This window comes from Prenolepis imparis, unplaced genomic scaffold, assembly GCF_030444845.1.
Source record: "Prenolepis imparis isolate NDT839.2.m4 unplaced genomic scaffold, iyPreImpa1.0 SCAF_3, whole genome shotgun sequence".
Classification (NCBI taxonomy): Eukaryota; Metazoa; Arthropoda; class Insecta; order Hymenoptera; family Formicidae; genus Prenolepis; species Prenolepis imparis.
The window spans coordinates 450,372-476,762 of record NW_028141161.1 but is presented as its reverse complement, the minus strand read 5'-3'; the positions used below and the strand labels follow the sequence as shown (position 1 = coordinate 476,762).

The 26,391-nt window shown below is 39.9% G+C and overlaps 1 protein-coding gene and 2 pseudogenes across 1 annotated transcript; 2 read left to right on the top strand and 1 right to left on the bottom strand.

Moving 5' to 3' along the window:
* Positions 1 to 1,473: 1,473 nt before the first annotated feature.
* Positions 1,474 to 4,935, bottom strand: LOC145933778 (uncharacterized; annotated as a pseudogene).
* Positions 4,936 to 7,753: 2,818 nt separating this feature from the next.
* Positions 7,754 to 17,401, top strand: LOC145933777 (uncharacterized). The gene is made up of 3 exons (XM_083033768.1): positions 7,754 to 8,205; positions 8,288 to 8,637; positions 17,376 to 17,401. The coding sequence occupies exons 1-3, from the start codon at positions 7,754 to 7,756 to the stop codon at positions 17,399 to 17,401; spliced, it is 828 nt and encodes a 275-aa protein (XP_082889894.1).
* Positions 17,402 to 22,011: 4,610 nt separating this feature from the next.
* Positions 22,012 to 24,616, top strand: LOC145933775 (uncharacterized; annotated as a pseudogene).
* The last annotated feature ends 1,775 nt before the right edge of the window (positions 24,617 to 26,391 follow it).

Sequence of the window (26,391 nt, the reverse complement as noted above, 5' to 3'; positions counted from 1 at the left end):
TCGATCGTGATTGGTCAATTTCTTAAAGCTTAAGGGGATCCTAAAGCTACGACCGAACTCCGACGGGTTTGCGCCCTCATCTGAGAGGAACTAAAATTGTCGATAATTGTCGATAATTTTAGTTCTGTCACCGACAGCGTTATGCATAAAAATAACCACAAAAGAGTAAATAAAAATTGTGTTCAATATGTTGAAAAGACATCATATATTTCTACTGTTCTATCGCTTCGCACGCGTATCAAAGAGTATCGGAGCGCATAGAAAACAGTATATCATATGTGTGTCTGCCTTCATCATATGTTGAACACAATTCATGTGTGAGCATATTACGTTTATAAATTTCTACTACATATGTATAAATATTTATTTATACGACCAAAAATATACATACTTATAATGTTTATATAAATAATACATTGTTATTACATCATCGTCATTATATTGATTGAAAAAAAACGAACTATTAGATAGATTGTAATTGAGTAGAAAGTTACATTATAATATTCAGTTATATATGTATTATGCACATACATCTGTATACGTCATATATATTTTTTATATTTATACATACATGTATGCATACATACATACATACATAATACGTATATATATATACAAGGTATTTTATTTGATACAGTGTTATCATAAAAATAAAACATTTTCTGGAAAAATGTTAATATAAAAATTGTATTATATTATAAGATTTCGAAAGGAGATAATATCATGAAAATTGCTCTTGCGTAGCGTTTTTCAATTATATTTAGACTTCGTTTTTTTAGTGGAACTATTTTTATTATATAAATATATAAACTATGAAATATCTCATAAAATATTAATTTTTCGATAATTTCATCTCAATACTTATGGTATAAAGAAAACATGGTATAAAGAATACAATGGTATGAAGAAAACAAACAGTTATTTTCAAAGAAATATGTAGCTGCTATTATACTTTTTTTAACAACTATGTGTTTTTTTGCACTAATTTATTTCTCTCATTATTTTGTGCATAAGTAGATGTAAGATTATCGAAAAAAATGAATATTTTATAAGATATATTTCATAATTTATAAAATTATATCAAAATTATAAAATATCTCGTAAAGTTTTTTAGCCATTTTATAACTATTTATGTTGAATATTGCGAGGATTCGATTTACATAATAAAGGTAGGTTCATAAAAAGAACTAGATTGACCTCTAAATATCTTTGAAAAACACCGAACAAAACGATATTGTCCCCCTTTGAAACCTTTTACAACTTTTATATAGAACATTTTTCCTGAAAATGTTTTGTTTATTATTTTTCTGATAAAATTTATTTTTATGATAATCCACTGTATCAAATAAAATACGTATATATAGACGTATTATTTATGTTTGCATACGTGTATATAAATATAAGAAATGTATATGACGCATGTAGATATGTGTGCATAATACAAGATTTTTTTAAATAAAAAATTATTTTTTATTATTTTGGAAAAGGCGAGAGTTTATTGCTTTCTAGAATTGTATAAAAATGTTCTCTCATGCATTTTACATTTTTGGAGTATTTTTCCACGCAAGGATTGCCTCCTAAGGCTATAGTCGTGGCGAAGGCGGCAGCAAAAATTCCACAACATATGCCATCAGGTTGTGTTTGAACCTTTTCAAAAATTATGTCACTCGAGCTTATTGTTGGATAACGAAGATGTATATAATTTTTCTCTTTAGCTACCAATTTATCGTATGTACAGCCAGGTAGACTATCGTACACGCGAAGTTTGGTGTCGTCAAAGAAAATACATCTCCAATGATTACTGCAATTCCCTCCAATTATTTGTAAGCTATTATCACTACGACTAGCTTTAATCATGTGAGGGTATTCTAAATAAAGCACACTTTGCGTTTTGAAATGAGAAGTTTCTCTTATGATACGCAAAAATAGATCCAACAATTCATTTAATTGACTTGTCATACGCAAGACATTATTCTTTACCAAATAAAGAGGAGCAAATGTGTTTAACAGTTTTTCATTTCTTTTTATATCGTCTTCAGATATATCTCGCTCGTTACTAGAATAACTTGTGATAATGCAATCATCATCTTCCTCTTTATTCAGAGCAATATCAGCAGTATCAGTAATTTTTGCTTCTATTAACGAAACGTTCGGTTTGAATTGTTTGCTCTCTTGTATGCCATTTTCGCTTTCTACTATATTTCGTTTCTTTGTTCGACTCATTGTCACTATTTTTTTTGCTGCTTCTTCTTTAGCTTCTATAACATATCTTGGATCTCTGATTGGCATATGCCTATTATGACGACTATCCAAGATTTCTGGAAGCATGCATTCGTTATAGAAACGTGTTAAGTAAGGTAGCATTTGATTTCTCCAAAAGATATTGTCTGCATCAATGCGCAATATTTTCATGCTTTGTGGAGTCCAAACAGCAAAAATACAATATTCTCGCCGTGTTATGTTCAACTGACCTTGAACTTGATAAAAATATCGATGATTTCTATTCATTTTATGTGGATCTTTTTTATCAAAGATACCTTTCAAAGAAGGTAATGTTTCTACAGCTGTTTCTGCTGTCAAATGCTCAACTGACAGAGGACATTTTATTTCCACTAGACCATTTTCGTCAATAATTCCGTCAGGAGAAGCATCCAAGCACGGATTTTCAGTATCAATAAATAATCCGCAAGGTTTTATTTCTTTATTTAATTTTTCAGCCAATTCGTCTCTTGCTACTTTTTCGTTTTCGCGACCATATTTTAGGGCTGCGGTATCAATAAACGAAGGATATAAAATGGCTTTTAATGTTGCTGCGCAAGACGTTGTCGGTCTCATGCGACATACAGTTCCAAAATTGGATGCGGTCAACATTTCTCGTTTCAATGATAACCATAATTCCGAGTCACTTTGGTTTCTCGTATCGAATTCAATTTTCTTCCAGTTTCTCGCATTTTCGGACAACTTTTCTAAATGATTTTGCTGAAGTTGCTCAAATACATCAGATGGAAGATCTGGTTGAGACTGCGGACCATAATAACGATCTGTTCCTGTCTCTCGTTTGAAATTTGTTTGCCTTCCTTGCACTTCTCGAGTTTCTCTGGTTTTCGCAATTTTTTTTTGTCGATTCTTTTCTACATTCTCAACAATAGGTGGAACAGTTTTATCCATGCTCTTATGTAATTCTGTAAGGACTTGTTGCGTATTAAATTGCACAGCTGCTGTCGCAACTCTGGCATTGTAAGAGCCTCGTTTACCAAAATGAATGCGCTTTCCACCAATTTCTTTGCAGATTATCGAATTAAACGATTCTGCAGGATTATTAGTTAAATTCAGCAATAAGCTGTCGGAATAACCGCTTAGATATGTGATAGCGCTTTCTATTTTTTGATACAGGCCATGTATTTTCAACAATGGAACATAATTTTTGTTCGTTTTATTATCATTCTCTTCGCATATACCGCGTGCTTCGCATCGCTTATGTTCGCCAAAAACATGACTAGGAATGTTCAATATATCTTTCTGCAATTCCATAGCCTTACAATGTTGAGGTGTTTGTTGATCTTTTCTTCGTAGCTCGACTGCTGTTTCTACTTCTTTTCTGATGTTTTTCATGTTGTTTTTCACAACATTTCGCAATTCTGTAAAGCCACGCTGCCTCTGCGTTTTTGGCTGAGTCATCTCTGCCACAGCTTTGAGCTTTTTACATAAATTGCGAAGTAAATGATTCGTGCATTCTACTTTTTTTACTGTGACCATCTATTCACTATATGGTCTGTTATCAATAATGGTCTGATAAACGCTACTGTCACCGTCGGCAATAACTGTTTTATAAATCAGCCCATGCATTTCGAGGCTACAATTAAAACCTTCCGCGATGGCATCGCTCTCCATCCTTGTGGAGCTATCGTTGCGATTAAAATTTTTGTAGCATTTGTGAGCTTTTAATTCGATACTTTTTCGTTCTGCCATATCACATACTGCACAAAATTTATTGCGGACAAAGAGAATCTTTTTCGTACGGTAACCAATTATGGCTCCAATACCGGAAGGAGAATTGTAGGCATTGCCATACGATCTCTTCATCCAACTACCATCCGCTACAACTGTTATATACGGAATACCGTTTATAACTTCGTTTCTCTCAAGAGCGAGTTGTTTTTCAACTTCGCCAGCCTTTTTCATACTTTCTATGGCTGTTTTTTGAAAAGCATCGACTAACTTTTCTCTATTTTCTATGTACCTTGGCTCGATCATACAAGGAATATTCATGGCTGTACACTGCTCATTCAGCTGAGCATAACCAATTCCTACTGTAACAGTTCCTGCTGCAGCAGCTATATTAATGTCCATTATTTCCTGCTCTTCGGGTTCTGACCAGAAGTCGGCTTCAGTATGGCACATTTGGCACTTGAAGTACAAACGCGTTTTTAACCCTTTGTCAGAAGTGTGGGTGAGTTTCCAATCTTCAAATCGGCACTCTATTCTTCGCATGTGGTTATTAAATGTTCTGTGGATTTCATTCCACATATGAGAAAGGTCGACAATGCGACGGCCTTGAGGCATGCTTTCCTGGATACGATTTGTATCCAGAGGGCCATTATCGATAACAAAATAATTGTCATCTTCGCAAAATTCTACATTTTGACTACACGTACCTGTATTTGAATTTAACTCCAGGCATTGCATCGTGGGTACTAACGATTGGATACTAACTTTCGAATCCATCGTATCGGAGAATAATTCCACCGATTTCTGATAATCGATGGATTCGTTGTTAGTATCCTTAGACGTGCTGGATACTAACGATTGGATACTAACTTTCGAATCCATCGTATCGGATAATAATTCCACCGATTTCTGATAATCGATGGATTCGTTGTTAGTATCCTTAGACGTGCTGGATACTAACGATTGGATACTAACTTTCGAATCCATCGTATCGGAGAATAATTCTACCGATTTCTGATAACCGATGGATTCGTTGTTAGTATTCTTAGCGTGCTATTCCTGGAGTCATTTTCCTCTTGTCTCTCCAGGTTCAGCATCTGTCGCCTGCAAAAAAAATAATGTTAAAATATTGTTAAAAAAATAAGATGGGTCAGTTATTATATCATTATATATAATCAAGAAAAAAGTAAAATTTCTGAAAAATAAATGCAGTCTCTTGTTTATAAATCTATATCTAATTGAAAACTATATTATATTATAGAATAGATAATGTTTTACAACATAAATATCTTATTTTTTATAATAACCAGAGGACACATATACCATATGAACCGTATCTGATGTGAAAAACAACCAGTTCACGAATAAATGCTCTATGGTATAAAATATCTTTTTTTAAAAACCAGAACGCACATGCAAATCATTCTGGGAGAAGATATTTTTTATAAGCAACTAGCAGACGAATATATCGTCTCTGGTATAAAATATCTTTTTTTGAAAACCAGAACGCACATGCAAATCATTCTGGGAGAAGATATTTTTTATAAGCAACTAGCAGACGAATATATCGTCTCTGGTGTAAAATATCTTTTTTTAAAAACCAGAACGCACATGCAAATCATTCTGGGAGAAGATATTTTTTATGAGCAACTAGCAGACGAATATATCGTCTCTGGTATAAAATATCTTTTTTTAAAAACCAGAACGCACATGCAAATCATTCTGGGAGAAGATATTTTTTATAAGCAACTAGCAGACGAATATATCGTCTCTGGTATAAAATATCTTTTTTTGAAAACCAGAACGCACATGCAAATCATTCTGGGAGAAGATATTTTTTATAAGCAACTAGCAGACGAATATATCGTCTCTGGTATAAAATATCTTTTTTTAAAAACCAGAACGCACATGCAAATCATTCTGGGAGAAGATATTTTTTATAAGCAACTAGCAGACGAATATATCGTCTCTGGTATAAAATATCTTTTTCTGCTACTACTTTATAACTATTATTACTACTAACTACTGTTTATTACTACTATTTCTACTACTAACTACTATATGTGCAAGAGACTGCTTTATTTTTCAGAAATTACTATTTTTTCGAAATTACTATTATATGTGTGTGTGTGTCTGTGTGTGTGTGTGTACAGGATGACCCATTTTAATCTATAAGCCAATATATGAATCTTTTAAGTAGGAATACTAGGCCGGTTCTCAGGTCCTCCGAGGGGGGCGCGGGGCGGGGGGGCGGGGGGGCGGGGGTTCTCCGGGGCGAGGGGGTATGACGTCACGAGGGACGGGGGGGATCTTGTAGGCAAGGGGGATGACGTCACGCGGGGCGGGGGCGCTTATCGCTGTGCGGGAGACGCTTATCGCGTATTGCTTTCATAAACAAAACAGCGTATTGTATTACTTTGAATTATCTAACATTTTATTATAAACAAAACACCGCAAAGTGAGCGCCGATATTCGGCCGCCCTCGCGGTACTTTCCCTCCCCTCCCCCATAAGGCGACGCGCTTTGGCGGTACTTCCGCCCTCCCCCACCCCTGCCCAAAGGCTGCGACGTTTCTTCCTCATTGTTTAGGAAGAATTCTTTTGCGATAATTTTGCCGACATTCGGCCACCCACGCGGTACCTCCCCCTCCCCCTCCTCCATCTGAGGGGATCTTGGGAGGTCACGCTTATCGCAATGAACACGTCGGGACACGTGTTTTTTTTCGCGGTAAAAGACCGTGTTGCATTACGCGCCGATATTCGGCAGCCTTTGCGGTACCTTTCCCCTCCCCCTAAGCGGAATTCTTTCTCATTGTTTAGGGAGCGCCGATGTCCGGCTGCTTGAATTTTTATAAACAAAAATGAGCGCCGATGTCCGGCCGCTTGAATTTTTATAAACAAAAATGAGCGCCGATGTCCGGCCGCTTTGTGTCAAAAGCGATAACGCGATGAAGGGAGATCACTTTTCTGATATGTAATTAAACAATCCGTTAATCATGAAGAGGGGAAGAAATGATTAGACGAAATATAATAAGGACTGCTGCCACTTCAAACCATAGTACGTAATTTGCAAGCGCACAGATACGTCGGTCGAAAAAAAGTATAGCGGGTGCAAGTGCTCTATAGAACGTGATTTTAAAAAGTGTGGAAATATGGAAAACATCGAGCAGACTGAACGCGACCTGTTGGAGCGGTCCCATCAAATCGCCACCTTGGGCGAGTATTTTGAATGGGCGCTGCGCTGCGAGGAATTTATCAAACTGCTCGAAGAAAACAGCCGTGTCAAGCATCCGCGACTCTCCATTGGATATAGACAATCTTTGATTGCTAGAATCGCGCGACTCGAGGGTGCAAAAACTCGATTGCAGAGACAGTTTATATCCAGTGGTGATAATTACAGTGGCGACAATAACGCGGGAAGACTCGTTTGGCGAGAGATCGATACCGCGTTTGAAAATCGTATACTGACCGGTGCGGTGATTAACGGAGACTATATCGAACCGCGACAATTTTTGGAAGATGCTAGTAGTGTAGTACTCGAGCAAGTGCAAGACGTTATAAAAATACACAACTGTGTAAAAGTAAATACTGTGTTCAACGGTGAGTTTGTGACAGGTGATAAGCGCGCCAACAAAAGTATTAACACAAGAAATTATGAACTTTTTCGCACGTCCGATTTACGCGAGTGGTATGAGCGGCACGTCATCGAAACATTGACGTCTCTCGAAGAGTTTCAGGAACGTGATAGCGGATGGGCATTGTCACGAATCCTCGATCTTACGGTCAACGTCAACAAGTGCAATCTTATGCGCGCGGGATGCCATATTAAATTACCGCGAGAAATTATGGCAAAGAGAGCAGTGGTGAACGTGCAATCTAAAGACAATGCATGTTTCGCGTGGTCAGTGGTGGCCGCTCTGTACCCCGCTGAAAGAAATGTGGAACGAGAATCTTCATATCCGCACTATGCGACGGTGTTAAATTTACAAAACATTGAGTTTCCGATAACGTTGAATCAAATAAAAAAGTTTGAACATATAAACAACATCTCAATCAACGTGTACGGTATCGAGAGGAAGAAGGAACTATTAATTCTTCCGATAAGACTCGCCGATCAGAAAAAAGAAAAACATGTAAATTTGCTGTACGTGGAGGAGGAGAACGACAACGTTGGACATTTCGCGTATATCAAAAATCTGTCTCGCCTCGTAAGCTCGCAACTGAGCAAAAAAGATCACAAGAAATATATCTGCGATCGGTATGTATATTTATTGCAAATTATATAATTGTAAATAAAATTGTAAATAAAATTGTAAATAAAATTGTAATTTCTTTCACAGATGCTTACATTATTTCGGATCAGAGGACAAGTTGCAGGCACATACGGTAGACTGTGGAGAAATGAACGACTGCGCTATCCGGTTACCAAGCGATAAAGATAAGTGGCTCGGCTTCGACAACTACAACAGAAAAGAGCGGCTTCCATTCATGGTGTATGCCGACTTGGAGTGTGTGCTGAGGAAGACATCGGAACACGTGTCATACGATCAACATCACGAGGTATTTAGCGTTGGGTACTATGTGCAATGCTCGTACGATGAAACATTATCCGCATGCCGATCTTATCGCGGTGCCGATTGTGTCACGTGGTTCGCCAACAAACTCGAGGAATTAGCGCATCGCATAAAGGGTATTTTATCTGATAATGTCCCCATGATAAATTTAACATCAGACGAGTGGGAAAAATTTCATAGCGCCACGCAATGTCACATTTGTGAAAAACCGTTTGCGCTGGACGATAATCGAGTACGCGATCATTGTCATTTGACCGGGCGATACAGGGGTCCCGCGCACTCAAACTGTAATCTAAATTACAAAGACTCTTATGTCATTCCTGTAGTTTTCCACAATCTATCCGGTTATGACGCATATTTTATCATAAAAGAAATAGCTACCGCATACGGAGGACGTGTAGATGTGCTTCCAATAACAAAAGAAAAATACATTTCATTTACAAAGACTGTCAATAGTACCGACGACGACGACAAAGATCGGAAAGCTTGCATAAAATTACGATTCATCGATTCATACAAATTTCTCAGTGCTAGTCTTGACAAATTAGCATCTTTTCTCGATAAGAATAAGTTAAAAATTTTACATTTAAATTTTTCCGTATTATCCACTCACAATTTCGAATTATTGACGCGAAAAGGTGTCTTTCCGTACGAGTACATTGACTGCGTGAACAAGCTGCAGGACACGCGTTTACCGCCGCGCGAATCGTTTTATAGTTCCTTGACCGGTGACACTGTATCCGAGAGCGATTACGCGCACGCTGAGAACGTCTGGAATCAATTCTCCCTTCGAACTCTAGGCGAATATAGCGATTTGTACTTAAAAACTGATGTCTTGTTATTAGCAGATATTTTTGAAAATTTCCGCAACACTTGCATCGCGAGTTACGGACTCGATCCTGCGTATTATTATACTCTTCCCGGGTATACATGGGACGCGATGCTAAAACATACAAATATTACGTTTGAATTGCTTACCGATATCGACATGGTTATGTTTATTGAACGGGGTATACGCGGTGGTCTAAGTCAATGCTCCAACAGATACGCGCATGCTAATAACAAGTACATGCAGTCATATGATCCATCGAAACCATCGTCATACCTTATGTACTTCGATGTAAATAATTTGTATGGATGGGCAATGTGTCAACCATTGCCTTATGCCGATTTTCGATGGGTCGAAGACGTTTCAAACTTTGACGTTAACGCGATCGCTCCGGATTCGGTCACAGGTCATATTCTCGAGGTTGATCTAGAGTACCCACAAAATAAACACAACACACACATTGACCTACCGTTCTGTCCGACGCGCGACAAGCCGCCCGGCAAGCGGGAAGATAAGCTCCTCGCGACGCTATATGACAAGAAGCGTTACGTCATACATTATCGCAACCTGCAGCAGTGTACACGTCACGGTCTTCGTATCGTAAAGATACATCGCGTATTACAATTTACTCAATCTGCATGGCTCCGCGATTACATCAAACTCAATACGAAATTTAGAACACAAGCGAAAAATGATTTTGAAAAAAATTTGTACAAATTGATGAACAACGCGGTATTCGGCAAAACTATGGAAAACGTTCGAAATCATGTAGATGTAAAATTATTGACAAAGTGGGACGGACGATACGGTGCGGAAGCGATGATCGCGAAACCAAATTTCCATAGCAGGAGCGTCTTTTCGGAAAATTTAATCGCCGTTGAATTACGTAAACTAGAAGTAAAATTTAACAAACCAATCTATGTTGATATGTGTATACTCGATATATCGAAAGTGTGTCTGTACGAATTTCACTATGAGTACATGTCACCGCTCTATCGTGAAAGATGTCGGATAATGTACACCGACACCGACAGTTTAATATATCACATCGAGTGCGACGATGAGAACATGAAACGCGATATCGCTAGATTCGATACGAGCGATTATCCAATTGACAACGCGTACGGTATAGCGCATGCAAGCAAAAAGGTGCCAGGCTTGACGAGAATAACGGCGCGATAATGACCGAATTCGTCGGACTCAGAGCATAAATGTACGCGGTGAGGGTGGACGGCAAAAAAGCAAAAGGTGTCAAAAGTAATGTCGTAGCGCGTAGTATAACATTCGACGATTATACGCGGTGCCTGAATGACGAGATTGAAATGACACGTCAGCAGTCATGTATTAGATCGAAATCGCACGAAGTATATACCATCCGCGAGACAAAAATTGCTCTAAGTCCGTACGACGATAAGCGGTATATTATACCTGATTCGACCTACATATTACCATAGGGACATTACCAGATACCCTTATAAAATATAATGTAGTATAATGTGTGTGTGTGTGTGTGTGTGTATGTGTGTGTGTGTGTATGTATGTGTATGATATATTCCCAGATAGCCAAATCTGTCAAGAGCATGTATTAAAACTGTGTGCTATATATTTTTGCCAGCAAAAAACTGCAGATTTTATACAAAACTTGTTATATCAGATAATGACAGCAGAACGTTGGCAGAAATGTTATAAAATCTGCTGACATAATTTGGCAGCAAGTCAGTAGCAGAAATCAGGCATTTTTATAGAATTATCATAGCAGATTGGTAGTAGAAACCGAGCAGGATTTGCGCAACGCAGTTTGGTGTCAGATTGACGGCAGAAATTGAGCAAGATTTGCGCGCGCACAATCTGATGGCAAATTGACAACAGGATCTGCATTTTGCAGTTATTTAATAGTTTCTTCACCTACCGCTATGTGATGTATTTTCTCGCAATCAAATTTCTGTTAAAAATAGATATAAAGTCTGCAAGTCGTGGCTATTAATAAAAGGTCAAAAGTATATTTTTCTATCAGTTTAATTTTTGATATCTGACAAGTCTAACATGAGAATATTAAACTTATTAGAATCAATAGGATATACATGAAAAATTATCCATTTACTTTCTATATAAAGCATAAAGCAGAATTTAATTCTCATATAAATTATATCTTAAATTTTATAAATTATATAAATTTAATTATTTTTACAATATTTTATTAATTTAATTAATAGATTAAATTGAACATTTGAAATTGCTATGTGAGATATAACTACATACAATATAATATGTTATACATTAAATATCATATTTATGAAAAAAAAATTATAAGTAGCGGATAACACGTCTTATGCATCTGTTATATTCATCGAAAAATATTGAATTTTATTATACTTATATATTCAAATGGCAAGGAACTGTGCAGATCCTGCTCGATTTCTGTCGCCAATCTGCTATTAGATTGCGTTTGACAGATCTGTTCGGTTTCTGCCGCCAATCTGCCATCAAACTATATGTGCAGATCTGCTCGGTTTCTGCCGCCAATCTGCTGTCAGATTTTGCTTACTAACTATGCTAACAGAATATCATCAATTGCGGACACAGTGGATAGGAATCTGCTGTAAAGTCATGATTAGATCTGCTGTCATACTGCCGACATGCTGCTAACATTTTGCTATCTGGGTTGTTATGTAACATATGTGTAATATATTGTAACGATTAAAGGAAAGGATGTATTAATAAAGATTTTGTATTTCATATATTTCATGTATACTTTATATATTTTATACGTTGTACACATTATATTTTTCTTAAAATAAATAGTCTATATGAATTAAATCACATTGTCCTTATGTATCCAAGAATTGTGTGAATTGTCAAATCCCAGCCATTTCACGTAAATCTCGTCACCCCTCCTGCGCAGTACTTTCTCCACAAGATACACGTCCGGATAATTCGCGCGATGCAACTCATACTCGTAAAACGCTCCAGCGACAGATGTTTTGCGATAGTCCTCGAGTAGATAGCTTACAAGATTAGTACTGCTGCACTTTAACAATCTTAAAAACCTCCGTCGTCCAATTTGGCGTGTAACCCTTCTCGAAAAGTTTCTTGTACTTGCTAACGCGTACCAAGTCACCTACTTTGAATTTCGCCGGAGCGGCAATCTTTATGTTACTATATACCGTTTTTAAAAGTTTATCAGCGATCGCGGGGGTGACGTCGGCGGGTCGCATGCCGATTGTTCGGTGCTTACTCGTTATAATCCGATACGAGTCGCGGCAACGCGTCGATCCACTTGTAAGTTCCATTCAGCGTAAACTTCCACATGTCGTTCTTCAGCGTACGATTGAATCGCTCGACGACCGATGCCTTCATTACCGAATATGTAGAATAATGATTGATGTTATGTTTCCGTATAAGCCGTTGAACGTCAGCGTTGTAACATTCCTTCCCCATATCAGTTTGCATGTTTTTCGGGCATCTCTTGCTATCTCGAATTATTTCGGCGATAGCGTCAGCCGTCTCGCTTCCACCTTTACTCTTGAGTGGTACGGCCCACGCGTACTTGCTCAACACATCGATGATGGTGAGTATGTAGCGATAACCTTTGTTGAAACGAGAATACGGACGCATCTCGACGATGTCGGCTTGCGACAGATCATCGTATCCTCGCACTATGACATGTCTTCGGGGAAAATTTTTTCTCGCCGGCGCGTGCAGTTCGTTCACCAACTGCCGTCTCTCCAAACTATGTTGTTTCATCGCTTCGTCGGTTTTTTTTCCCGATCGTCGTTTACTGCTGCTTGTTTTATCGCTCATTTCCGTTACTGAGCCGTTCGTAGCCGTTCTTGAGCCGTTAATAGTCGTTCTTGACCCGTTCTTGAGCCGTTCGTAGCCGTTCTTGACCCGTTCTTGAGCCGTTCATAGTCGTTCTTGACCCGTTCTTGAGCCGTTCGTAGCCGTTCTTGACCTGTTCTTGACCCGTTCTTGAGCCGTTCATAGTCGTTCTTGACCCGTTCTTGAGCCGTTCGTAGCCGTTCTTGACCCGTTCTTGAGCCGTTCATAGCCGTTCATGCGTTGTTTACTTCCGTTCTTGACCCATTCGAAAATCGTTCTTGATTCGTTCGCAGCCTTGTTCACAGTCGTTTCTAACCCGTTCGTAGCCGTTCCTGACCCGTTCGCAACCGTTCCTAACCCGTTCGCAGCCGTTCCTGAGTTGATAGTAGCCTTGTATGTAGCCTTTAATCACTTGTTCGTAGCCTCGTTCGCAACCCTGTTTGAGTTGTTCGTACCCTCGTTCGCAGCTGTTGCTAGGCCGTTCACTACCACTACCACTCATTGTAGTTAGATAGCAGTTCGATAATCCTTCGTAGCCGTTCGATAATTGTTCGTAGCCGTTCGATAACCCTTCGTAGATGTTCGATAACCGTTCGATAGCCACTCCTAACCCGTTCACTGCTGCTCATTCAGGTTGATAGCCGTTTCTGAGTTAGCCGCGCGTTGAAGTTCGTTTATCGCAGTCTGTAATGCTCGCTCCTTATCGAACGAAGTCAGCTTCTCATCTGATTCTTTCTGTTGATTCATCAATCTTTTAACGCAGGATTCCACAGTTTGTTGACGGCATCGGTGTGAGCCTCAGGTTGCGCTACATGGCGAATCTTCCACGACCTTGCGTCATAGTCCGTAACGACGCGACACAGAGCCTTTTCGTGCACATAACTTTTCACCAATCTATCCCAAGAACCGCTTGTGACGGTTGCATCATTTCTTGGTTCGAATAATCCAAATTTGTTGATAGGCATTTTTTTCCCCGATGCGAGTGACGCCGATCGACTGATTAGTTTTGTCGAGACCCCGTTTAATTTATAATAATGCCTGCTTCGCGAAGTTCCTCGATGATCGACAGGATCTCGTTGTCGTGAGCGTTGTGGCCAGCTCGGCGCGAAGCATCGAGCAATCGTACCCGATCCACTAGCTCGTTGGGGTCGTCCCAGTGCACGTAATCAATTTTATTGTCGGTTAGCGTCATCGATTGAGGCATGAATACACCCTTTCCAGATTTTTTCTTTTCAATTGACATCAACGGTGCGATTATTTGTTTGTATTTGTATCCCCTGTTGCTCCGTAATTGACCTTGCGCATCATATTTGCGTTTATGCGCGTTCGTCGCCAATAATATGCTCTTGTATTTTTGCATATCGTCTTCCGTGTAAATAACATCATCGGGAATCCTCTTGAAGACTAGCTCGTATAATCCAGGTGTACCAATGTACTTTACTTTGTCTATAATTATAGAATCATATTTATCCATGTCAAATCGTTTGTTACCGAGCAACATTCCATCCTTTTCGAAATAGACACCATATACGTGATCGATCTCGTTTTTTTATCGCCACCCAGGAGAGCACCCATATATTTTTGTCCCAGTGGTCCGAAGTGCTCTCGCAACATTTCTTGACCTTCCGACGTTTGTAACGTGTTTTGAACGGATGTTTCAAGTGCTTGTGGTTTCGAAAACATTTTCGTTTGCGAGTGATTCGGGTATTGTAAATGGTAGGATTCTCGTTGTCGCGGACTGTGTAGAGGTGGACGGTGTAGAGGTGGACGATGTAGAGCTTATCGGTGGTTCATCCAGTAAAAATCCGTCCGATGTACGTGATGTCGATGAGCGATTTGTGTTTAGTCGTTTTCTCTTTTTCGGTGTCGCATTTTCCTCCTCCTCCTCGTACCGCTTAACAGCGGGTAACGTTTTAATTTTCATGTCAGCTTTACTCTCAGGTTTGTTTTTCACTGCGATCAAGCTCGCGTTGTCGACAATCTTTTGTAGTGGTTCGATAATAGGTTTAAAGTGAGTCTTGACTGCGATATCGTCATCGATCTTACCAGTCTTTAAAGCACGATGTTTCTTACGGATCGATTCGCTCGTTTTCACAATTTCCTTCGCAATCTTTTCACGCTCGCGAATGTTATGGTTATCAGCCATGTCTGCAGAGTGCTCGCGTTTCACTCTTCTCGACAGAATATCGGCAGCGACTAATCGTTTTGCGGTATCGGTAACTCGTTAAATCCTCTTCTGTATCGCCCGTTTGTAAGCAAGCTGTCCTTGTCTATCACTAGGAATCCATACTTTTGTTGCCAACAAATACGACATAATTTACTGAAATCTTCGTACGACATGTCGGTATTCACATGATCGTTGTACACGTGTTTCAAGTTGGTACCGTCCTGTTTAAACAAGATCAGTAAGTTCGCGTTGTCGCGTATAAGATGTTTTGGTATTCTCGCGTACTACGTCTGACAGAGATAGAAGCAATCAACGTTCGAGTGGCGTCCCATTGAAAAGTACTCTCTTATCGTATCTTGTTTGTCACACGCCACGTCATCAAAGATGAAAATCGAGTTTGGACATGCCTCGCTCGGTGGAATGACGTCACTGTTATTGGAGAATGTAAAGTAGCCGATTTCTTCGATCGACGTCAACAAATTCTCTAGATACCGATATTTCGGCTGTTGCAGTGACTTTGAGTACACGTTCACGTTTTCGAAGCAAACACCGTGCGGGCTTTCTATCAAACTAATCAAGACATTAGTTTTACCGCAATTCGAGGGGCCGCATACGATCGCGCGTATAGTAGTCGGCAACATCGTACCATGTCTGCGCATCTCCGCGTTGTCCCCCACCGAGCGTAATCTGTCGTCGCAATTCGTCACGCGTATCGTCAAAGGTTGTCGCACGAATCTCATTTTCCCACTCCCCGATTGAATCGAACGCTTGCCTATTTATAGCTGCGCGGAACCACGAATCGCTCAGTAACGAAAAAATGTTTGTTTTGCTAACAAGTGCCTCCGATATTCACGGTTTAAGCGCCGAACAGCTGCAATTTGTGCCAAAAGCAGTTTTACTGCAATGTGAAAATCACATCCACTACGTGTGGGATAAGCTTCCGGAACACATAAAGGCGGATCCAGAGATTCAGGCCTGTCGCCGCTGTTTCGAACATTACAATCGACCGTGGCAGCGAACGCACATCGACGGTCCAGCGCCGATGATAAAGGATTGCAGCGAATGTCAGCGAAAAAAACAGGTAGAGGACTATTAAATCACGCAATAAACGCACTTCCAATCGAATTCCATATCCCCGGCTATCAGTTTTGTGGTCCGGGGACGCGGCTACAAAAGCGATTAGCCAGAGGCGATCGAGGTATCAACCCATTGGACACGGCGTGCCGTGAACACGATATTGCGTACTCTCGGAGCAACGATCTCACCGAGAGACACGTGGCGGATAAGGTACTCGCCGACAAAGCGCGAACTCATATCATTGCGAGAGATTCGACTCTCGGTGAAAGAGCCGCCGCCACAGCTGTCTGGGCAGCGATGAAAACCAAGACGAAGCTCGGTATGGGCCTGAAGACGACGACGAAGACAAAGAAAAAGACGACGAAGAAACGGATACTTCCGGTAGCGAAACGTGGGGGTGTATTACCGATCCTACCAATGTTGGGCGCGCTTGGATCCATGATTGGTGGAGCGGCTGGTGTAGCAAAGATGGTGAACGATGGAAAAGCTGCACAACGTCAGTTGCAAGAGATGCTACGTCACAATCGCGCCATGGAAGGTCACGGATTGTATCTCGCTCCATACAAACGTGGACGAGGAGTTTCAAAAAGAAAAAAAAAAACGTCAAAGAGACGCTAAAAATGCCAAAGGGCGAAACTACTAATATACAATTGCTGCAACTGGCAAAACGTATGCGCATTCCATACTTTAGAGGTGTTTTCATGCGTGATTCGCTACCGATCGGTGCTATATATCAAAACGAGAGCAGCATCATAAATTTGGATAACGCTAAAGGATCAGGTACTCATTGGGTGGCGTACGCAAAGAGGGGGAATCGCGCTATATATTTCGACAGTTTTGGCAATCTTCGACCACCGAATGAATTGGTGCAATATTTCGGGCGGTACGTGACAAAGATACAGTATAATCACACACCTGTTCAAACTTATGATCAGAGCATCTGTGGACAATTGTGTTTGCAGTTTCTCCGAACGGTCGATACACGTGAATTTAAAGACGGACATTGCATTATTTAACTCAGTATTCGTTAAACAGTTTTGCCGATTTGTCTATGACATTCACGCTGACTGGAAAGAGTAGCGTCCTCGCGGCAAACTACTTTCCCGCCATAGATTTGAGCGACGATGAATACGAACTCGGTCTAGCGGATTTTGAGACTTATCACACGATATCGAACGTGAATTCCTCGAATAATAAATTTTACTTTGGCAAAGATGACGCGGAAATTACGATTCCCGAGGGATCGTACGAGCTGCAAGCGATACATGAGTTTTTGAAACATGCAATTTCACGAAAACGTCCGCGACACGCTGTTCGTGATGACGATAAAAAACACATTGACAATGGTGATTTTGAAGATGAAGAATACCCGATAGTGCTCCGCGCTAATTACAATACGATGCGGAGCGAGATCAAATGCGCCTACAGAATGAATTTTAACAAGCCTAACAACATTGGATCGCTGCTGGGATTCTCGAACCGTATACTGCAGCCGCGAAAATGGTACGAGTCGGACATGCCGATTAACATTATCAACGTGAACATTATCCGCGTAGAGTGTAACGTGACCGCGGGCGCATACAGCAACGGCAAACTCGTTCATACGATACATGAATTTTCACCGAGGGTACCACCAGGATATAAGATATCGGAAACACCGGCGCACATCATTTATTTGTCGATCATCGCGCGGAGCATTACGGATTTAACGTTACGCGTTGTCGACCAGGACAGACGATTGCTCGATTTTCGAGGAGAAGAGATCACCATTAGATTGCACGTACGACGACGACAGCGATAACGTACGTGTGCGGCGTATGAGATGCTCATGTTGAACGGATCGAAAGACACGAGAGATAACACAATCTTTACGGAGCCAGCGACAACAACAACAACAGTAGTAATACTAGGCGGGTTCTAACCTCGGGGCAAAGAGGGGGGTGGTGAGGGGCGAGGGGAACCCATGGCGCGGGGGAATGACGTCACGCGGGGAGGGGGAATGACGTCACGCGGGGAGGGGAGATGACGTGAAGCGGGGAGGGGGTTGACGTCACGCGGGGAGGGGGAATGACGTCACGCGGGGAGAGGGAGGCGTCCGCGGGGAAGGGGAAGCGTCCGCGAGGGGTCCGCGGGGAGGGGGAGGCGTCTGCGATTTTAGGGTCCGCGAGAGGTCCGCGGGGAGAGGGAGGCGTCCGCGAGGTTAGGATCCGCGAGGGGTCCGCGGGAGGGGGAAGCGTCCGCGATTTAGGTGACGGGTCCGCGAGGGGTCCGCGGGGAGGGGGAGAAAGACCGCATGAAGCTTTGTTGGTGAGGGGTCTGCGAGGAGAGGGGAATCCGCGAAAGATCGCATGAAACTTTTTGGGTAAGGAGTCCGCGGAGAGAGAAGAATGTGAAGGATAGCGCGAGGCGAACGCGCGAGAGAGAGATGTCGCGAGAGAGACGTTCGCGAAAGAGAGATAGCGGTAGCGAGATGATGCGGCGATTGAGAGCGCGAGGTGTTGCAGCGAGGCGTATATGCAAGAGCGAGAGAGATAGCGCGAGATGACGAGAGGTAGCGAGATGACGCGAAGGAGAGCGCGAGAGCTGATGCAGCGAAGGAGAGCGCGAGGTGCACGCGAGAGAGATATCACAAGAGCGAGAGAGAGATGTTGCGAGACGATGCGGCGATGGAGAGCGCGAGAGCTGATGCAGCGAACGAGAGCGCGAGAGGCGGACGCGAGAGAGACTTTTTTTTTTAATAATATTTTTTTTTTAATTAATATTTTTAGGATGAGGAAGGGGAGAGGACCTATTCTAAAATAAACTATATACTTTTAATATTTAAAATAATTTTTATTATATAACTATGTGTGTGTGCAATCATACAATTTTGTGTGTGTGTGTAAATTAAAAAATTTAAAAAATTTAAAATATATAAAATATAAAATATAATATAAAATATAGAATATAATATAAAATGTAAAAAAGTATATAAAATTTACTGCAGCGCGATGGTGGCTGCGAGGTGGCGGTGGCTATGAGGCGGCAGGGCGGAACGCCTACATAACAGAAATTTTTATTAAATATATTATTATTTATTTTATTAATCAATTTATTATTTTAATAATTTTTAAATGAAAAGAAATACTTACAACAATTATTCCTCCTCAGAGGATTCTCTATGCTCAGCATAGGAAAATCTTTTAACGTTCAACTCGAATAGGAAAGAGCGTTTTTTCGGATCATCCCAATGTTTCATATCCCATAGCTGATCTTTTAGAGCATCAGTATGAGGTTTTTTCAAACCGATTTCACGCCCATGTATCGCCTGCACAATTGAATTAACCGGAGTGTGTGTCGAAAGCGCAGGAACACTGGTATCTATGCTTAAGAAACGTTTGCGTAGCAATCTTCTTATTTCTTCAAGTCGCGCGATTCGAGTTGTCCGTGACTGCAAATTTCCAATTAATAATTTCTTGGGGTTCATTTGCATTCCGAAAATTCTCATTAGTTCTTGCGGGCATTGTCCTTCTAACAAGTCGATACAACCATCACAATCTGGCTCCCACATCCAGTAAATCGTTTTATCAATTTTAAGTGGAGGCAGTCCGAAAAAATCCCATTCTTTCAGGTCAGCAACATTGCACAACACAAGTTGTTCCAGTAATTCAATGTATTCCTCCAGAGTTATCATCTTTACAACACTTGCAGAATTATATATCATACAGTTTCATGCAACCGCACAGCACGAGCATGCGAGTATAAGTCTGCTACTCTATGACACGACACATATATTATAATGTTGCTCCCCTCTTGATTTTAATTCTACATCTCTCTTCATCTCTCTGTTCTAACTGGAGTATCATCTAGCTCATCATTTTTTTGAAGAGTTTTGTTGATAATGCATGTGCACATCATACTATTTATATACATATAGAACAGGGGCGGGAAAGAAAGAATTAAACACAGTTTAACAGTAAAATAATTTATTTGTTGCAAGCATTATAAATAATTTCATTTATAGCACAAGTTATCAATTCACAATCTATAAGTGATTCGCTATTAAACATATTACTATCACGTATCACCTTTGCGGCATTGCTCACATCGCGGATATTATCACATTGTAAAATATTTACAAATTGTTTAAATTTTTCATTAACACTATGAGTATTCTCACACAGCCAGGAATACATATGATCAATACATTTGTCGAAATCGAATAAATGTAGTAACGTTGATGGTTTCATGTACAAAGAATTATCAGATGAAGTAATTTTTATAATTTTTGAAGTATACATGTTAACCGCTTTGAGTGTTAGATCACTAATCCATAGCGGAGTTTCAGTTAGCTGCTCAATGTCTGCTCGTTTCCGCATTAGAGATTTCCATGTTTCAATGGGTAATATTATTTGATTGCCTCGATTATCACCGAGAGCCAAGTCCACATAGGATATTATTCCGACGCTGATTCCTATTTCCAAATATTTATAGGATGTTGCGGTTAGAGCATATCTTCGCCCAAGTATACGAGTCGCACGCTGAATACTATAAAAATAATTAGAACAATATTTCAAAAATTATTTAAAAATCATTATTTAAAAATCTTTATTTTGACAAAAAAAAGAATCGAAACTTACTTGTCACTTGTATTCTTAGACATTTCTTGTTTTGGAACGTAATAATTCATGCTGGCGGAGTACATTTTTAAAAGAACCTTTCACATAAGTGATTGATACAATACTAAATCATTATTACAAGTTTTTATTGATACAAAGCAATGGGGTGGGGATTATTGCTGACACAAAATTATTTTTAACCAATCATCAAAGCGCCGATGCACGACTGCTATGACATCATCATCAATGAAATATTAAATGTAAAATAATGCAACATATCCAAAATTTCAAGCGTCAATGTACGACTGCTATGACATCATCCTCAATGAAATATTAAATGTAAAATAATGCAACATATTCAAAATTTCAAGCGCCGATGCATGGCTGCTATGACATCATCCTCAATGAAATATTAAATGTAAAATAATGCAACATATCCAAAATTTCAAGCGTCAATGTACGACTGCTATGACATCATCCTCAATGAAATATTAAATGTAAAATAATGCAACATATTCAAAATTTCAAGCGTCAATGTACGGCTGCTATGACATCATCCTCAATGAAATATTAAATGTAAAATAATGCAACATATCCAAAATTTCAAGCGTCAATGTACGACTGCTATGACATCATCCTCAATGAAATATTAAATGTAAAATAATGCAACATATTCAAAATTTCAAGCGTCAATGTACGGCTGCTATGATATCATCCCCAGGTGTTCAAAACATATGTAACAAAATCACAAGAAAATGCAACATAATTAAAATTTTCGAGCGCCAATGTACGGCCGCTCTCATCTTGAGATGAATCTCGCGAAATGTGCAAAAATGTATCAATTTCAAGGTCGATACATCATTCGTACGTAACAAAATCACAAAGTGCAACATACTCGAGTGCCAATGCTCTCTACGATTAAATAAAAATGATGGTAAAGAGGCATACTATGTCAATATCTTTGTCAGAGGTTCAAGAAGTACATCTCAAGTAAAGAAATATGGCACAATTGGAAGCAAGTTTGTTGGAGCAATCCGCAAGGGTGAATTCGGTGGAAGAATATATTGTGTGGGAGCAGCAATGTGACGAATACATCGAATCACTGAAAGAACAAAGTCGAATAAAACGTCCACGATTACCGATCGGAGTTCGACAATCGCTTGTCTCCCAAATCGCGCGTCTCGAAGGGTTGAAGAATTCGGTACGCAGACGTTTTATACACGCAGGTGCTGGAACCAGTTCGCGAGACGTCGGACTCATATGGCGAGAGATTGATACGGCGTTCGAGAGCCGCATCTTGACTGGTGCGGTGATAAACAGCAATCACATCGAACCTCGTCAATTTCTAGAGGAGGCCAAAGACATTGTGATCGGACACGTGCAAAAAGTGTTGCAAAAACACACTAGTGTGAAAGTGAACATTATGTTTAATGGCGAGTTTGTGTCGGGTGATAAACGCGCTAATAAAACTATCAATACGAAAAACTGTGAAATCTTTCGCACGTCTGATTTGCGCGAATGGTACGATCAACGCGCTATGGAGACCACGCTAGCATCTCTCGAAGAGTTTCAAGAACATGATAGTGGTTGGGCAGTGTCGCGAATAATCAATTTAATTGTAAATATAAACAAGTATAATCCAATGCGTGCGGGATGTCACATTAAATTATCGCGAGAAATAATGATGAAGAGAGCAGTGATTAACGTGAAATCAAAAGACACTGCATGTTTTGCGTGGGCTGTGGTCGCTGCACTGTATCCCGCTGAAAGAGACGCGGATCGCAAATCTATGTATCCACATTACACAACAGTGCTGAATCTCCAGGACATTGAGTTTCCGATGACGTTGAACCAAATTAAAAAATTTGAACATCATAATGACATTTCGATAAATGTGTACAGTATCGAAGAAAAGAACATTGTCCCGATACGTCTCTCGGAGGAAAAGAAAGACACATCAACTTGTTGTACATGCAAGACAGCAATAGCGTTGAACATTTCGCCTGGATAAAGAATCTATCCCAGCTTGTCAGCTCGCAATTGAGCAAACATGGTCACAAGACATATATCTGTGATCGGTATGTATATTTATTGCAAATTATATATTAAATAATCATAAAATAATTATAAAGTGTTTATAATTGCTATTATCTTTTACAGATGCTTGCATTATTTCGGGTCTGAGGACAAGTTGCAGACACATATGGTAGACTGCAGAGAGATGAATGACTGCGCTATCCGGTTACCGAGCGATAAGGACAAGTGGCTCGCGTTCAACAACTTTAATCGCAAAGAACGACTTCCTTTTGTCGTATACGCAGACCTCGAATGTGTGCTGACAAAGACGAATAAGAAGGAAGAAGAAAAGAATTTATACCAACATCACCAAGTATTTAGTATAGCATATTATGTACATTGCTTATATGACGATTCGTTATCCGAGTATTATTCTCGCCGTAGTGTAGATTGCATTTCGTGGTTTTCCGAACAACTTAAAAATTTAGCGACACGCGTAAAGAATATTTTAGCAACTAACGTCCCCATGGTAAATTTAACATCTGACGTGTGGGAAAAATTTCATAGCGCGACGCATTGTCATATATGTGAGAAACCATTCATGCAAGATGACGATACACGCGTACGCGATCATTACCATCTGACCGGGCGGTACAGAGGTCCCGCGCACTCAAATTGTAATCTAAATTATAAAGAATCTTTTTGTATTCCGATAGTTTTTCACAATTTATCAAGTTATGACACACATTTCATTATCGAGGATATAGCTACAGCGTTTGAAGGGAGCATTGAATTACTTCCGATAACTAAAGAAAAATATATATCATTCACAAAAACTGTCAATAGTACCAACGATGACAAAGATTGGAAAGCTTGCATAAAATTACGATTCATCGATTCATATAAATCTCTCACGACAAGTCTCGATAAATTGATATCTTTTTTTTTTTGGATAAAGACAAACTCAAAATTGTACATTCGGAATTTCAAAATTTACCGATTGAAAATTTCAATCTATTAACACGGAAGGGCGTCTTTCCGTACGAATATATAGACTGTGTCGACAAGTTGCAAGATACGTGTTTACCGCCGCGCGAATCATTCTACAGTTCCTTGACCGGTGACACAGTATCCGAGAACGATTACGCGCACGCCGAGAACGTCTGGAACCGATTCTCCCTTCGAACGCTAGGTGAATATAGCGACTTATATTTAAAAATTGATGTCTTGTTATTAGCAGATATTTTTGAAAATTTCCGCGACACTTGCATCGAGAGTTATGGGCTCGACCCTGCGTATTATTATACTCTCCCCGGGTATACGTGGGACGCCATGTTAAAACATACAAATATTACGTTCGAATTGCTAACCGATATCGACATGGTTATGTTTATCGAACGTGGTATACGCGGCGGTCTAAGTCAATGTTCCAACAGATACGCTCATGCTAATAACAAGTACATGCAGTCGTACGATCCATCGAAACCATCATCATATCTCATGTATTTTGATGTAAATAATTTATACAGATGGGCAATGTGCCAACCATTGGCATATGCAGATTTTCGATGGGTCGACGACGTATCTAATTTCAACATCTCGTCAATAGCGCTCGATTCGCATACAGGCTATATCCTCGAAGTAGATTTAAAGTATCCACAACATCTTCACGACACGCACACTGACCTACCGTTTTGCCCGACACATGACAAACCGCCCGGCAAGCGGGAAGATAAGCTTCTCGCAACGCTATACGATAAGAAGCGTTATGTCATACACTACCGCAACCTGCAGCAATGTATGCGACACGGCCTTCACGTTACAAAAATACATCGCGTATTACAATTCACTCAATTTCCATGGGTCCGAAATTATATCGAACTTAATACAAAATTTCGAACACACGCGAAAAATGATTTTGAAAAAAAATTTATACAAATTAATGAATAATGCGGTATTTGGCAAGACGATGGAAAATGTGCATAATCATGTCGATGTAAAACTCATCACACATTGGGATGGACGATACGGTGCAGAGGCAATGATTGCGAAACCAAATTTTCACAGTAGAAGCATTTTTTCTGAAAATCTAATCGCTGTCGAATTACGCAAACTCGAGGTAAAATTTTATAAACCAATCTATGTCGGCATGTACGTACTCGACATCTCCAAAATGTGTTTATACGAATTTCATCACGAGTACATGTCACCGCTGTATCGTGACAGATGCCGGGTAATGTACACCGACACAGACAGCTTAATATATCACATTGAATGCGAAGATGTATATGAGAATATGAAGCGCGACGTGAGCAAATTTGATACGAGCGATTACGCTGTGGACAATGCGTACGGTATACTGCTCGTGAATAAAAAGGTACCCGGTCTAATGAAAGATGAAAACAACGGCGCGATAATGACCGAATTTGTAGGGCTTAGAGCAAAAATGTAGGGCTTAGAGCAAAAATGTAGGGCTTAGAGCAAAAATGTATGCCTTGCGAGTGGATGGCAAGAAAGATACCAAAAAAAAAAGTAAAAGGTGTCAAGAATAACGTCGTCGCGAGAACGATAACGTTTGACGATTATACACGGTGTTTGAATGATGATATTGAAATGACACGTAGTCAGTCTTGTATAAGATCGAAATTGCACGAAGTATACACCATTCGCGAGACAAAAATTGCTCTAAGTCCGTACGACGACAAGCGGTATATCATACCTGAAACCACTGATACATTACCGTGGATATTATAAAATACTATTGTAAATAATAGATATATATTTGTTGTAAATATGTATATTTTGTAAAATATGTAAAAACTGTATATTGTATGTATGTATATTATATGTATATTAGTATGTATACCATGTAAAATATAAAATTGTATTATTTATAAAGATTATGCGTTAGATGTTTTTACAATATATTATTTGTAAAATAAACAGTGTACAGATATTTTAAATAAATGTTTATAATACATTATTTTTATGTATCCATGAGTTGTGTGATTTATCCAGTCCCAACCATTTCACATAAACATCATCGCCTTGATCGAGGTACGAACGTGGTTCGAAAGTGGTTCGAAGGTGGTTGATCGAGGTACGAACGTGGTTCGAAAGTGGTTCGAAGGTGATTGATCGAGGTACGAACGTGGTTCGAAAGTGGTTCGAAGGTGGTTGATCGAGGTACGAATGTGGTTCGAAAGTGATTCGAAGGTGGTTGATCGAGATACGAATGTGGTTCGAAAGTGGTTCGAAAGTGGTTCGAAGGTGGTTGATCGATGTACGAACGTGGTTCGAAGGTGGTTGATCGAGGTACGAACGTGATTCGAAAGTGGAGTACTCTGCGTTGATACCACTGCTT

Coding starts and splice junctions, on each gene's coding strand:
- LOC145933777 (XM_083033768.1), top strand. CDS start 7,754: ATGCGCGCGGGATGCCATATTAAATTACCGCGAGAAATTATGGCAAAG. Junction 8,206..8,287: donor AAGAAATATATCTGCGATCG/GTATGTATATTT, acceptor TTTCTTTCACAG/ATGCTTACATTATTTCGGAT. Junction 8,638..17,375: donor ATTAGCGCATCGCATAAAGG/GTATTTTATCTG, acceptor TTGTGTTTGCAG/TTTCTCCGAACGGTCGATAC.